Raw genomic sequence first — 14004 nt, forward strand, 5'->3', positions numbered from 1 at the left:
AGTTGAACAACATTTTGAATTAGTCAAGTACTGTACTTTAAGCAATTTTTGTAAAAGTCTTTAAATAATTTTGACCACATACCTTATTGTTTACATATATTGGTACATATTTATACATATATTAAAACATGCTATAAAACAAATATAGCAAAATAGCGCAATTAGAGTAACCTAATAGTATAACAAATAAAAAATTATTTTGTAAAATTAAATAGAATTACACAATAAAATCTCAAATTAGCAATCAGCAAAAAAATCAGTTGCTGGTCCCCACTGACTTCTATAGTATGGCGAAGAAAATAAAAACTACTATGCAAGTTAAAGTGGACAAGCAAGGCAAACTATCCCTTTACAAAGGATAAGTATGAAAAATGAAATAAGATGTGTCAATAATAGTAATAATTGCCTTAGTAAAAAAAGTAATGTATTTAAAATACATTTATTTCATACTAAGAATTGTTCAAATCTATTAATTTATGACATATCACTCAAGTATTACTGATTTAAACATTTTAATTCATCTGTACTTGGAGTACTACTTGTGCACAATGCACATTTCTTAATATTAAGCCTAAAATGTGTTTTAATGTCACTATTGGTGAGGACTGAATAATATCAGTCTTTCAAGATATTTAAAGTGTACCTCTAGCACAATCAAAAATACTTCCGTATAACTTTAGTTGTATTTCAGCACTAATTCTTAACAATTAAAGTGCACTAAGTGCAAAGTTGTTCCAATTTAGCAGTATATTAAAAGTACAATTGCAGGGTATTTTTGTTAAGTGCATAAATATGCAAAATGTATTTATACTTTTATAAATTATTTCAAATACATTTTAGTATACATATTTTTTAGTAGGGGGGTGTAAATCTATCATCAGAACACATACTCTCCTATACGGTTGCAGTTTCTCTTACACATTGTCACAGTGGCTTGTGACACACTGAGTTAGTGTAAGCTTAACTGGCTTAAAAGAAAAGCACTCTCGGATGACACCTTAAAAGCACTTTAAAAGCCAAAGAAAGTGGGTTGTTCAGTTGAGTGCACAGAAAAAGTGTGTGACTGCTGAGTAAACACCCCCTCCTCCCCAGCAGCATCTGATGGCCCATCCAAATAAAGAGCCATCACAAGAGCAGCACACATCATCAGCATTTTACCCCAGTGCTCTTTAATGGGCAGGACAAACTCTGAATCCATTGCCTGTCCATGCATTTTATAGCTGCAATCAGACTGGGATCTGATGACTGTAGTTTTTGTAGACAAAGTAGCCCTGTTATTGGCTAGATTGGAAATGTAATTTTTCTGTACCGTATTCAGATCATTATCTCAAATTAATTCTATTCATTTTGAATGACCACATAAATTCCCATACGGATTGAAAATATGCATAAAATATCCTGGAAACGTATTTACTCACAAAGTTGTATCAGAGAAAGAATCAAACTGTTGTATATACTATAAACTGTAATTAATTACGTAAAGTGCCTCACCATCAGCAAGTTAGACAGTAAAAAAAAGGTTTCCATGGGTGTGAGAGCTAGAGATTTGGTGACTCGCTCATTTATACTGAGAACATGATTTAATCTAGCGAGGGAGATAAATCTGTGGAAAATGGTGAACACTGATCAAGTTTAATCACAAGATGGAGACAAAATTGCAAAACTGTTTCTGCAGACAGGCCAGCAGTTGCTGTTGCTGAATGTTTAGCAATATAAAGCCAAAAAATGAACATTTTTTCATCGTTTACTCATGCCCAGTGTCATTCCAACCCCCATATTTTCTGTCTTCTACAAACTCCAAAAAATGACTTCTTAGTAGGATTTGAGTTAAGTGGATTGTGAATAATGCTGACAATTCCAAAAAGGCCAGGAAAGTATCATAAAAAAAATAGTATCATATGTCATTGTGTCATATTCTCTATTCTTCCAATCAGTCAATTTTAGTATTAATTTTGAATGCAAGTAAAGTTTTAAAGGTCAACACAATTGGCTGTCCGAATTAAATATATTTTATTTTATATTTTGGTCATTGTATGGTAAGCAGGCCTATTACGATCCACATACTGAGAACTACAATTCAGAGATATGAAAAGAAGGTTTTTTATTTACTAAACAAATATTATGGAAATGTTTAACATTTCTTCTAGGACTATTCAAAATGAAAGGGATATGAAAAGGGAGATGAAAATTCTGTCCTTTTTTTGTAATTCCAAACCTTTTTCAGTGGAAAACAGAAGATGATATTTTAAAGAATGTTGGTAACAAAACAGCTTAGGTCAGTTCACACTGACCACTGAAAAAAAAAAACTGGAACAACATGAGTGTGAGTAAATGATGACATCATTGTCAGTTTTGGGTGAACTATCCCTTGAAGACCTTTTTAACTACACCACTAGATGGCAACAATGGAGAGAACAGAGTAATAGAAGAGACATGAATGTGCATTTACAGAGATGCAGTGTTACCGAAGAATTTTAGAATGGTTTTAATTTTAAACAATTGCAGATTTACAGAAGGGTCACTGGATCTGTCAATGCAGAATCACAAGTGTATTTCACACAGAATGTTTATGTTACTCATTTTACTCTGTTGATGTCTAAGCTCCTCTGTGTTGTCTGTCCCTTAGGAAGCATTTGTTCTGATGTTAACAGCTGCAGAGATAAAGCATGGCCACCAAATTTGACAGGGCAGCATAACAGGTTACTGAAATATGTTACCTCTGTCTATTTCACAAAAAGTGGCTTTAAAATGTTACCTGAATTAATTCTGATGATTTCTTACCTCCTAATCTCCTATGTTTTATATAAAACATTTCTTTAATGTGAACAGCTGCAGAGGTAGAGAAGGGTAAATAAATAAATCAAATCTGACAAAGTAGCATAATAGGTTATCGAACTCTGTTACCCATTTCTATTCATCATACAAAATGGCTTTAATGTTACCAGAGTCACTCTCCTCTTTTGTGTCCTTGAATGCATTTTGCACTGTTGTGAACAGCTTTAGGGTCACTGAATTCAACCATACAGCATAACAGTTTACAGAAATCTGATCACAGAATGAGAATATATCACAGAATATGTCACACAGAACAGCTTAAATGTTACTCAAATTCACTATTGGTGTCTAATCTTCTGTTTAATATTCTTAAAAGCATTATGCTCTGATTTGAACACCTGCTGAAATACAGCAGGGTCAACTAAATCCATAAATGTAGCATAACAGGTTTTTACCCCTCTCTATATATAACACAGGATAGCTTCAGAGTTAAACTGGTCATGCCTGCACTTCTATCCTTTATATTTTAGACTGATCACACACACACACACACACAGCATGGTCATAAAAAGGTAATTACAAGTTACCAAAATCTGTTACTGCTCTTCATTCTTAAATATGTCTATTGTTCACCAAATTAATTTAATCTTTAATACTCCCATTCGGACATTTGGATGGACTGATTGCTTTTTTAAAATGAATGCATTTCATACATAAATAACAATCAGATCAAAATACAAAAATGATGATATAGCAAGCAATGGCACTCAGACATGAAGTCTAAAAAGATTGTTTATTGAAATAAATGAACCTGTTTTACAGCACCACTCATTTATTGCAGATTTTTAACATTTAATGAACAGTGACCTCTAGGTTGACAATGACAAAATTGACCATGAACACATTTACAAATTAATGATTATAATAAATGTGCTTCCTGCTGAAGCCCGTTTGTCTTTTTATAGAAACTTGCTGTTGACCACAGTAACCTGGTTCTTTCAAAAACTTTCCAAATAATGAGCTTTGGTTAAGTGCTAATAGTCTAGTATTATTTTTTATTTTATAGAGACCTTGTGCAAAACAAGAACAGATTTTCAAAGCATCAGCTGTTTTTAAATTATATTTTGTTAAACTTATCAATTTCACAACGTAGTTGTTTATACACTGATATGACCATGAAGACTTACCGGTGCATCCATTTATACAAATGTAACATTTATAAAACAGTACATTCAGAGATCATTATTAATCATAGTTACTCTAGTTGTCTGTAGCATGGACTGTGTCAAAGTAGCCCATTTTCTCATTCTACAATACTGTAAATGATAAAAATATTGATTTAATAAAATATTTGACAGATCACTTTTTAGTTTAGTTTGGTGGTATTATTTAAACTTTTCTGAAATGATGGTAATTCGGCATCTTTTCTGATTTAATGATTTGAACGTTGAACTGAAATTGCATTGCACCATTTTCTACAACCAATTTAATACTGATTTATAATAGATATAATACAATAATTTCAAGTAATCTGTTAAATGATTACTGATATAGCTACACATGAAAAAAAAGGGAACCGTAGATGTCGTGCAATAACTCTACTGTTGTCTTTATATGTATTTATATGATACTGTCATTCTTTTTCTTTTCTTTTTTTTTTTTGATTGTAGATATAGATTTGTATTGTTTTTAATATGACTAGCGCAATAACATTTACCATGTTTGTCAAATAGCACCAGCCTCTGTAACAATGTTAAAGATGGTCAGAAACACAGGACACTCCAGTACTGGATCATAAAGATAAACTAAGGTTCCTCCTGAAGTACCATGTAAAACTGTTAAAAAAAATTACTAAAAAAATAATACACCTCATTTAATAGACACTGTTTCATAAATCCCTGCTGTCCATAGATTGTCTCTGTTTAACCCTCTGACTTTGCCTTAATAAGGTAACCACTAAATGTGATGTAGGTGTCAAAGTCGTCACTGAACACAGCGTTCTCTCTCTCGCCCTTATAAAGTCGAATCCAGACCTGGTCGTCCCTCTCCAGCTCCAGCATGAGGCTCTGGCTCTGCATGATGGAGCGGTCGCTGGGCTGAGCGTACAAGATGGCCATCTCCTGCTCGTTCTTCATTAGATGCAGGTATGTTTCCTTTTGGTTCCAAGTGTGCGCATTCAGGCTGAAGAAATAGATGCCGGGGACATAGCAAAAGAACTTGCCAGTGAACATGTTGAAATGGCCGTACAAGTTGACAAATTCTGTGTCAAAGATCATGGGTTGGTAGTAATCGTTACTGTGCAGTGCCTTCTTGCGGCCCACGGAGAAGGCAGCGTAGTAGGACTTGCAGGGTTCTCCTGGAGAACCAATGCTGCCTTTGTTTCCCTTCATGCCATGGGGACCTCGAAGTCCACTTTGCCCAGACTTGCCCATTTTCCCATAAGGTCCTCGGACGCCAGTGTCTCCCTTCTCCCCTGTAAGGGAAGGAATGTAGTAGCAAATTAAAAAGGCCTTTACATTCTTAATCTCTAATTTATCATGCCTTGCTTCCTGAAACTGCATGTTCTGGTCAAGCTTTGGAGGGTTTTTATTAAACATCTATTAATTAAAAATAGCATCTCTCGAATGGTCTTGTTTGGGTGGAGTGTTGTTTAGACAATGGCGCCAATCTCACAGCCATTACTCTTCTGGTGTTTGTGACAGTTTGGCCCATAAAGTCACTTTCTGCAGAGGTTTGTCCTTTTTGGTGCATGTTTTCCTGCCCACAGAAGCAGCCTGTGATTAACCAGGCCTGACCTATATCATTCACAGACAGTGAGATATTTTGCTAAGACTAACGTTGACCCAAACAACTGTATACAGTCAAAGTGAGTCAACAGATTATGTAAGTCGTTCTGTAAATGTAAGCTTTTGTACCACGATTATCCCCTTAAAATGGGAGAAGTTTACCTCATGAGTTCAAAGGCAGAAAACATTTGAAGTAGATTTTGACATATTTGTGTACCTTTTAGGATGGTGATGTTTATCTGTGGCACAATATTGTACTGTGGGTATGGACTGGCATACTGTGGGGCCTCCTCTGCAGGGTCACAGCATCGCCTGCACTCTGTTCCACTAGATTCACAAAGAGTTAGATAGATAGATAGATAGATAGATAGATAGATAGATAGATAGATAGATAGATAGATAGATAGATAGATAGATAGATAGATAGATAGATAGATAGATCATGGAACATACCTGCCATCTCTGTAGTATTCTGGGGATCTCTGGTGTTCTCTGGGCTCATATGTGTCTTGGTCCACATCCCGGTAATGTGCAGTATAAGGCTCAACCCATTTGGCAAACACCACCATCAGTAGTACCAGGCTCGAAACCAGCATCTGAGACGAAAATAACCTCATTATTTGGATAGAAGTTAGGAAAGAAGAATTATTTGGATGGAATAATATACCAAAAAAACTTACAAAAAAAAAAAAAAGAATTATTCATTTAATTAATTTCCAACATGATTAATTTCCAACTTGAGTAATGGTTGCTGAATATATATATATTTTCCATCACATGAATAAATTATATTCAAAAATATATTTCAATAGAAAACAGTTCATTTTAAATTGTAAAAATATTATAACATTATTATTTACATTATAATGTAAAATATTATTGTATTTTTGATCAAATAAATGCAGCCTTGGTTAGCATATAAGAGACTTCAAAAAAATCTTAATGACCCTAAACTTTTGGACAGTAGTGCATATCTAAATTTCAATAACAGTACAATCAGATAAAGAAAATATGCTAACTGAACAAATATTCTACACTTTAACATCAAGAGAGCTATAAGAAAATGACTTAAGTGTATTACAGAAATAGTATGCAAGGACTTGATTTTTAATTTCTCTGAGCACAATCATTAATTATCATAAGTCACATAAATAGACTTATGTACACAGTATAGCACATGGCCTTGTGCTGTTGGATGGCCGGGGACATGATGGGAGCACTGTGTTATAACATGACATTATCATTCTTGATTCAGCAAATGACCAGCTTTGGTTTTGAGCTGGTTGAGTTTGACTGATAGCAACAAAATTGTTTCAGATCAAAACTATGAAGAAATCCAACCATCATTGTGGAATTTCATAAACAACAATCAAGTGACGAAAGCTAATGAAGGGCTCCCACAACATTTTTTGTGATTAGAATTTCTCTGTGTTATAAGAAATTATGAAAATGTGGCCTGAAATGTTATGAAACCAATGACAAAGACGTCTTGGAATTTATTGTCCTATTTTAAACTGGCAATCACGCTAAACCACTATTTCATCTTTTTTCCCTTCTCATGACACCACAGCTCAGCCCTTTTGAAACAGTGTTTCCACTTAAAGCAGTATAGAGTAAATGCTTGAAGTTTTTCCGCACATACAATTCTTTCTCGTCTGTACTGTAGCACTGGTAAGTGATTTAAATTCAGTTTCAAGTTCATTTAGACAGTTCATTTGAGTCTTTGCAGGGCATTTATGTTTTTATTAACATATTGAAATATTTACTTAAATGCTGCTGTTCATAATATGTTTTAGATTCTGTTAAATACTGTAGGGTTTTTGCTGATTTTATTACATTTGATGTATCTGTTCAAGTTTAAGGCTGTCACTCTTGTCACTGTGATAGTTTAATTCTGCACTAATATCAAGTAGAACTACTTATTTTTTACTGGTTAGCTAAAGCACTGTATATGCAAAGAAAATCAAATGTAATCCACTTCTTCAACAATTACATTATCACCGGTCTTTATACACATGTGCTTTAAACCTGTGATTCCCTTCATTCCTAGCTGTCTTTCAAGAAAACTTGAATTTTTTCCCATATTTTTGTGCTTGGGAACATACTGAAAAAGATTTAATCCCACAAAGTTAAAAAAGAGCCCATATATTTTGTGAGGTTGCTGCAGCTAAATGCTCAACTATTCAAAATACTTAACAAGCCAGTCTAGGCTAGCGTGAATTCCAAAAGATAAATGTGGTGAGAGTCAAAACACATCTACTTAAAGATTACAAATACTGTGACCATCAACATTTTTCTATGAAAACAGTTCGTCCATAAGGAATGTAATTAATTTGATCGTAAAAATCCCCAAACCAAGTAGTTGTCTGTTTTGCACGATCAAGATGTGCAAGGTGTGTGTATACTATACATACGTACACACACACATATACAATTTCTCATTGTTGAACAATTATGGTGAGATCAAAAATAAACAAAAAATTTATAATGGTAGGGATATTTTATACACAATAGGTACATGTAGCTTAATAAGTGCACTAAATATACACTATAACAGTTAGATTACAGGCTGTCATCATATGTTTTGTAGTGTTCAGCGGTGCAGTGTTGCAGCCCTACAGGAAATGACACGCACTGAATAATTGCACAGTAGTTCACATAGTAGCATATAAAAATGCCTTTGGTTTCATGGTCTGTGATCATTGATATTATTAAATAATCTTTTCAGAGAGTGTTTGGTCTATGTTGATAGCATGGGTAATCTAGTTATTATCTGTGTAAACAGGTTTCATTCTTTATTTTTTTGTGTTTTTGAGCCGAGTATTACATATTTTGATATGGTCACTCATATAATCACCCAGCCCTCGAGCCATGCAGCATTGTTGACTCTGCACAATCCAAACATGCCATAAAGTGTTTAAAACTATAGACTGCACATAATACTGAGATGAATCCGATTTTCTGGGCCTCACCACATTGCGTGACCTGTCGCAAATCATAAGGATGAAGAATGAAGCGCTACGATCCACTGTTTAATAAACTCCCTCAGAAGAAGCCTGTGTTCTGAGTGTATCGGTGCATTTTAGATAGAAGTTTAATGCAAGAAGGGGTCAGATCACTCAGTCTGAAGTTCAAAGCCATTTTAGGGGTAAGGCAATGAGGTTGTGCACTTCTAATCCTCCATAAGCTTATGATGTGCTCATCATCTTTTTTGCACTGCCCATATTATGTATAGGAGTGTTTGTGGTGTTTCAAAGTCAGATGTTATTTGATGCTGTTAAATGCATATATGATCATATATATTTATTAATTGTATTCATTTTTTGTTCTAGTTATTTACATATCTTTATATCTCACATTTTGTCCATATACTTTTTTTGTTTTATTTGACTTTTAGGCTTTAAGTAATTGGTAGTCAGTCTGTCCAGAAGTCCTATTTTATATTATTTCCCTTTCGCTTCTGTTTCTTTGATTATCCTGGTGTTCATGCTCAGCCTTGTTTACAGTCCCACATCTGATATCCTGGCTTTAGAATCCCTCTCCTTCCTGCGGATGTTGGGGTCTTGAGGTCATGTTTACATGTCAGCACATGTCCTCCTTTAGCTCAGGCCCAGTCTTTTTGGCTAAATCAACATATACCCTGACCTTTATAAATGCATTGCATAAGCAGAGTGTTTTTTTCTTTTTTTTCTTCTCCAGGGGACACCACACTCCAAATCATAATCATCCAACCTCTATTTTTCAGAACATCTAAAAGTCCCTGAACCCTCTGTAGGTTTGGAACCCTGAACTGCGAGCCAAGTAAAACGCGTAAACATTTACCATATACCATAACCGGATTTGGCCATTGAAGACTTGTACCAAAAATAACAGTTGACCCTTTTTACTTTATAAACACACATTGCTGGTTGTATTTTGAACAATTAATTTAAGCATTTTACTTAACTCCTCAAACTTTAATCAAAATGGAGTCACTTGCATTTTATTGGGGGTTTCGATCAAAAAGATTCCATTTTGATGTGAAAATTACACACTTCACCTTTTTGAAATAATCATGATGTTAATATACTTGTTAAACATCATAAAAGGAAATTATGTTGGTATCCTTTCACATTCCTAAACTGCAAACAGCCACTGAATGTTACATAATAAATAGCCATTATGTTATCACAACTGATCATAATAACTATTTATTAATCTGCATTGTTCTTTTTGTCATCCCTACACAATTCCACAGGCATGCAGTGGCGTGTCTGATCTACGAGGTGTGGTTTTGGTGGATTTTCTCATTGGAAAACAAGTGTGTGGTCTCCAGTCAGTGATCCTGTTGAATCCAACATCAATAAAAGTCGACCAATTCTTTGTCTTTCTGCTTCGGTGTTTGGTTCTGGATCATATTGAAGGTGAGGCCCACCAGGTGCACTGTAACGCTTTTCTAAATTCTCTAGTCTAAGGTCAGGAGCTGAAGATAAACACTGGGGTAAATAAGGACACTTTGGCTATAGAAATGAGGTACTGTCTCCATTCTTGGGTTTGGATGTGTGACCATACGCACCCCAGTGACCTACTTTCAACCACACACTGAATACTCTGTGCTTCTGTCACTAGTCATGCACAGCTGAAGCCCCCATATGCCAGGTTCAATCTGCCATGTACCCTTTCCTACTGTACATGCTGGTTTTGCTCACATTCGTAATCTTTTCAATTCTTTGCAGCTGTTTTGTAATATAAATTCTTTAGAGGAAGTTGAATGAACCTCCGGGAATGAAAGTGAGAGTAAGTTAACTTTTATCTTATTAATTACAATTAGTTCATCAAGTTCAGATGGATGCTAGTGTTAACAGAAAGAACAAGCACTTGAAATACAGATGGTCACAAGTCATTTGAGTGTAAATGAGTAAACTTTTCCAGTTGTTTTTTAAAAGAATAACAAGCTCATATCAACATTGTGGAATGACACCAGCAGCCTCCCCGGTCACCGGTGGCCATTTAGGTGAAGGATAGTTCAAGAATTAAAGTGACAAATTATGGATTCAGTGTCTTATTGGCTTGACATTATAAGCACAATTATGGGCTGCCATCAAACACAATAAAAATATACCACCAAATGCCAAGTTGCATTTAAGTAACTGTGTTTGAAATGGAATAATAACTTGCCACTTACTGTGTGTGGCATTGTATAATGCATACTATTTTACTAAAATAATATTTGAAACAGTATGCATTATGCAAGAACAAAACTCCTAAACAGCAGAATGCTACATTATCACATGAGTTCATACTATACATAATGTATCCTGCTGAAATGGTGACAGTATAATGGTAGTATGCTTCCCGAACTCAAGCATGGGAGTTCTTGTGGGGCGTTACTCATGTGACTGCAAGGAAGAGCTTCCTCGAACTATTCATGCACATCCTACACTACATAGTAATTTTTCAAGGGTTTAACATTGTTTAGAAATGCCATTCATTTTACTTACTAAAGCAATAGACTCTAAACTAGCAATAGGTCATTTGGTGTTGACATCAAAGCTCAAACATTATGTGTGGTTCCTTTGAAGTCTGTGTGGCATAACACTGAGGCCAGATTCACCCTTGACCTATAAAAGCCACTTTGTCTGAACTTAAACATTGTCCATGGTTCAAAGAACCAGGCAAAAACATTCATCTTCAACTTATCTTTTGCAACCCATTTTACTTACACATTGTGACATTTGAAAGTGGGAAAAAAAGGATATTGTTGGACTTTTTATCTACTAGTAACTGACTGGAGGAACATGGTGAACCTTTCCCTGATAAACCACTGCTCACTGCCAGTAATTTTTTAGGAGGGGCCATATACGTAAAATTATGCAAGAAAAGACTGTTACACAACATTACTTATGCAGTTTTTAGAACTTGGCTTTGTGATGGCATGCCTCAAGAATTCTTGTCCTAGATTTGGTTCCTGTAAGATGTGGCAGTGCTAACCTTTCCATATAATAATAATAATAATAAAAACAGATTTCTTTTTGTCTTCATGAAATTTACTATGATCCTACATTGCCTATGATTTAATAGATAATCCTTAGGGGCAGGGTGGGATACATCTCTAGCAGAATGAATTACTTTGTAATATTAAAACCACATGAAACCCAGGGTGTTGTTACATTTAACCCAACTGCGTCTTTTTGCTTTGCACCTGCTATTAAAATTTATGTGTACATTTCTAAGATAGATTGACTTAACAATAATCTCGACATTGCTGCTATCTCTCAAAATAAAGCACCTACATCCCTAAACATTTATGTTAATGAGCAACCAACAACAGATAAAGTTAAATAATTTAACAAGTCACACAAAAAAAGTGAAAAACACTCGGTTATTGTCCAAGCATGTTGTTATGCACAAGGATTCAGTTTCACTGGCATCTGGAAATGTTTTCACATAATTGCACTTGCCATTATGTGTAACAATGTAATTTTTTTTTTTACAGTTTACATTTACAAAAATTAAATGGCATGCAGTACTAGTGTAATTTTCTATCCTACTGTGTCCCCTACCTTCATTTTGGCAGGTCCACAGAAGCTCTGATGGGCTGCACTGAGGATGCTTGCGTTGACTGGGCCGCACTGCTGTGTGTCTCTGAGAGTGTTATAGCCTGTCAGCGTTTTTAAGACCTCTCCCTCCTGCACTTCCAAACTCAGAATGCCATTAGGAGCCAGGGGAAAAAAATGCAGGAAAGGAGGAGAACGGAGGGAGGAGCATGGAGGCATCCAAGAGGGTGGGGTGAAATGAAATCAACAAAAAGGACAAAGTGAAAAGAAAAGAAACCTTCGAAAAAAAAAAGGGGGGGGGGGGCAGAGTGGACCAACTGGATAGAAGGAAATGCACAAGGCTGTGGAGAGAGAGAGAGAAAAGTGCAGCAACATCCTTGTTCCCAGACTTTTCAGACAAATGTTTAGTTGCTGACAGTTCCAGAGAACCTTTTAAAGAACAAGATTAGCATTTTAATGACCCAAACATTTCAGATAATATTACGGGACTGAAAAAATAGCATTGTAGGCCTAATATATTGGCAGCAAACTGAAATACTCTGAAGATTATATGTAATATAATTTTGATTTGTTGATAGTTTGCTCTTTTTAACTTGGTCTAGAATGCCTGTATCATCAGTTAAAGCTGAACTTTAAGTCATTATATTTGATAGGTCAGTATATACTACCTACTGTACGAATAATTTAAAATGATTAAATGTAGAGGATAATTTGGCTAATATTGGCATTTTTGTGGCTCAAGAGAGCCATTAGCCCAAGGCATTCTGTCGAAATCACAAAATAATCTGTCCATCTCTGTAAATTAGCCAGATTGGCTGTTTTGCAACTGTGCCGTGAAGGGAAAACTTCGAAAACTTTTTTTTATTTTATTCCTTTAATATTTATTTAAGGCTCAACCTTTAAAACAGTTTTTCAACATTAAGGGACACATTTGTCAGCATTAGTATTTATGTCTAACTTTTAAATGATTTTGTAAAATTTTTAATGCTGATTTTAAAAAGCTGATGTTAATGTTATTTATCAAATACCTTTATACTGATCAACTTTCAGTAGAAAAGGGAAAAAAGAATACAGTTCAAACATTGTTTGTAATCAGATCCAGACTCTCCATGCTTCCCATGTTTATAATCTTTGCAAAGTGCTTTTCATCCCAATCACCTGATTCATCAAGACATGTGGCATGTGGTTACTGTTACTGAGAAAAGACCATATGTTTAGGTTTATTTGCATGCTAAATGGTTCAGTGGTAAACATGACGGAGGAAATTGCTGTCTTATAAATTGTATATAAAGCAGTCTGAGCTTAAATGAGGGTCTTTAAGTACATGAGCACATAAGGATAAGGTCATCATTTAAAGGATTTTTCTTAGTGACTGTGGATCTTGATATTGTCCTACATGTATTTTCATATTAAGACTAGGGCTGGTATACGATTAATATTTTTTAATTAATATTATAGATAAATAGTTTTAAAGCGTCAAACAGACATTGCAAAAAGTAGCTTCAGCGAGAAATATTTTGTGTGATTCAACATCTAATGTATAACATATGGTCTTTTGGACCATGAGGGTGGGTAAATGATGACAAAATTTTCATTTTGGGTGGGTGAACTATACTTTAAATAATAACATCATGCAGAGAAATATTAAGCTTGCAAAATATGCTTTAAAAATAGCACAAAACTTGACCGTTTTTTTCAGTTTGTTTCTGCTGTTTATATTAATGAACACTAGATGTCCTCATTAGCAAATCAATCTTACTACATACAAAAACACTTCTGTTCACGATTATTAAATAAGGATCTGTAGAGTTGCTTCTCTAAACAAGGCAAATATTAACTTATTTTGACTTGTTTATTATTTTTGTGTTTAATACATCGACTGTATGGTTTAATACTGCAAATTACTG

At 34.8% G+C, this 14004-nt stretch overlaps 1 protein-coding gene across 1 annotated transcript; it reads right to left on the reverse strand.

Moving 5' to 3' along the window:
* Positions 1-4414: 4414 nt before the first annotated feature.
* On the reverse strand, positions 4415-12296 carry c1qtnf1 (C1q and TNF related 1). Its single transcript, XM_059532582.1, has 4 exons — positions 12104-12296; positions 6015-6157; positions 5779-5888; positions 4415-5248 (listed from the first exon to the last, which is right to left on the reverse strand). The coding sequence occupies exons 1-4, from the start codon at positions 12107-12109 to the stop codon at positions 4698-4700; spliced, it is 810 nt and encodes a 269-aa protein (XP_059388565.1). The 5' UTR covers positions 12110-12296; the 3' UTR covers positions 4415-4697.
* Positions 12297-14004: the final 1708 nt, after the last annotated feature.

This window comes from Carassius carassius, chromosome 40 (assembly GCF_963082965.1).
Source record: "Carassius carassius chromosome 40, fCarCar2.1, whole genome shotgun sequence".
Lineage (NCBI taxonomy): Eukaryota > Metazoa > Chordata > Actinopteri > Cypriniformes > Cyprinidae > Carassius > Carassius carassius.

Coding starts and splice junctions, on each gene's coding strand:
- c1qtnf1 (XM_059532582.1), bottom strand. Junction 5,889..6,014: donor GAATACTACAGAGATGGCAG/GTATGTTCCATG, acceptor TTGTGAATCTAG/TGGAACAGAGTGCAGGCGAT. Junction 5,249..5,778: donor AAACATCACCATCCTAAAAG/GTACACAAATAT, acceptor CTTCCCTTACAG/GGGAGAAGGGAGACACTGGC.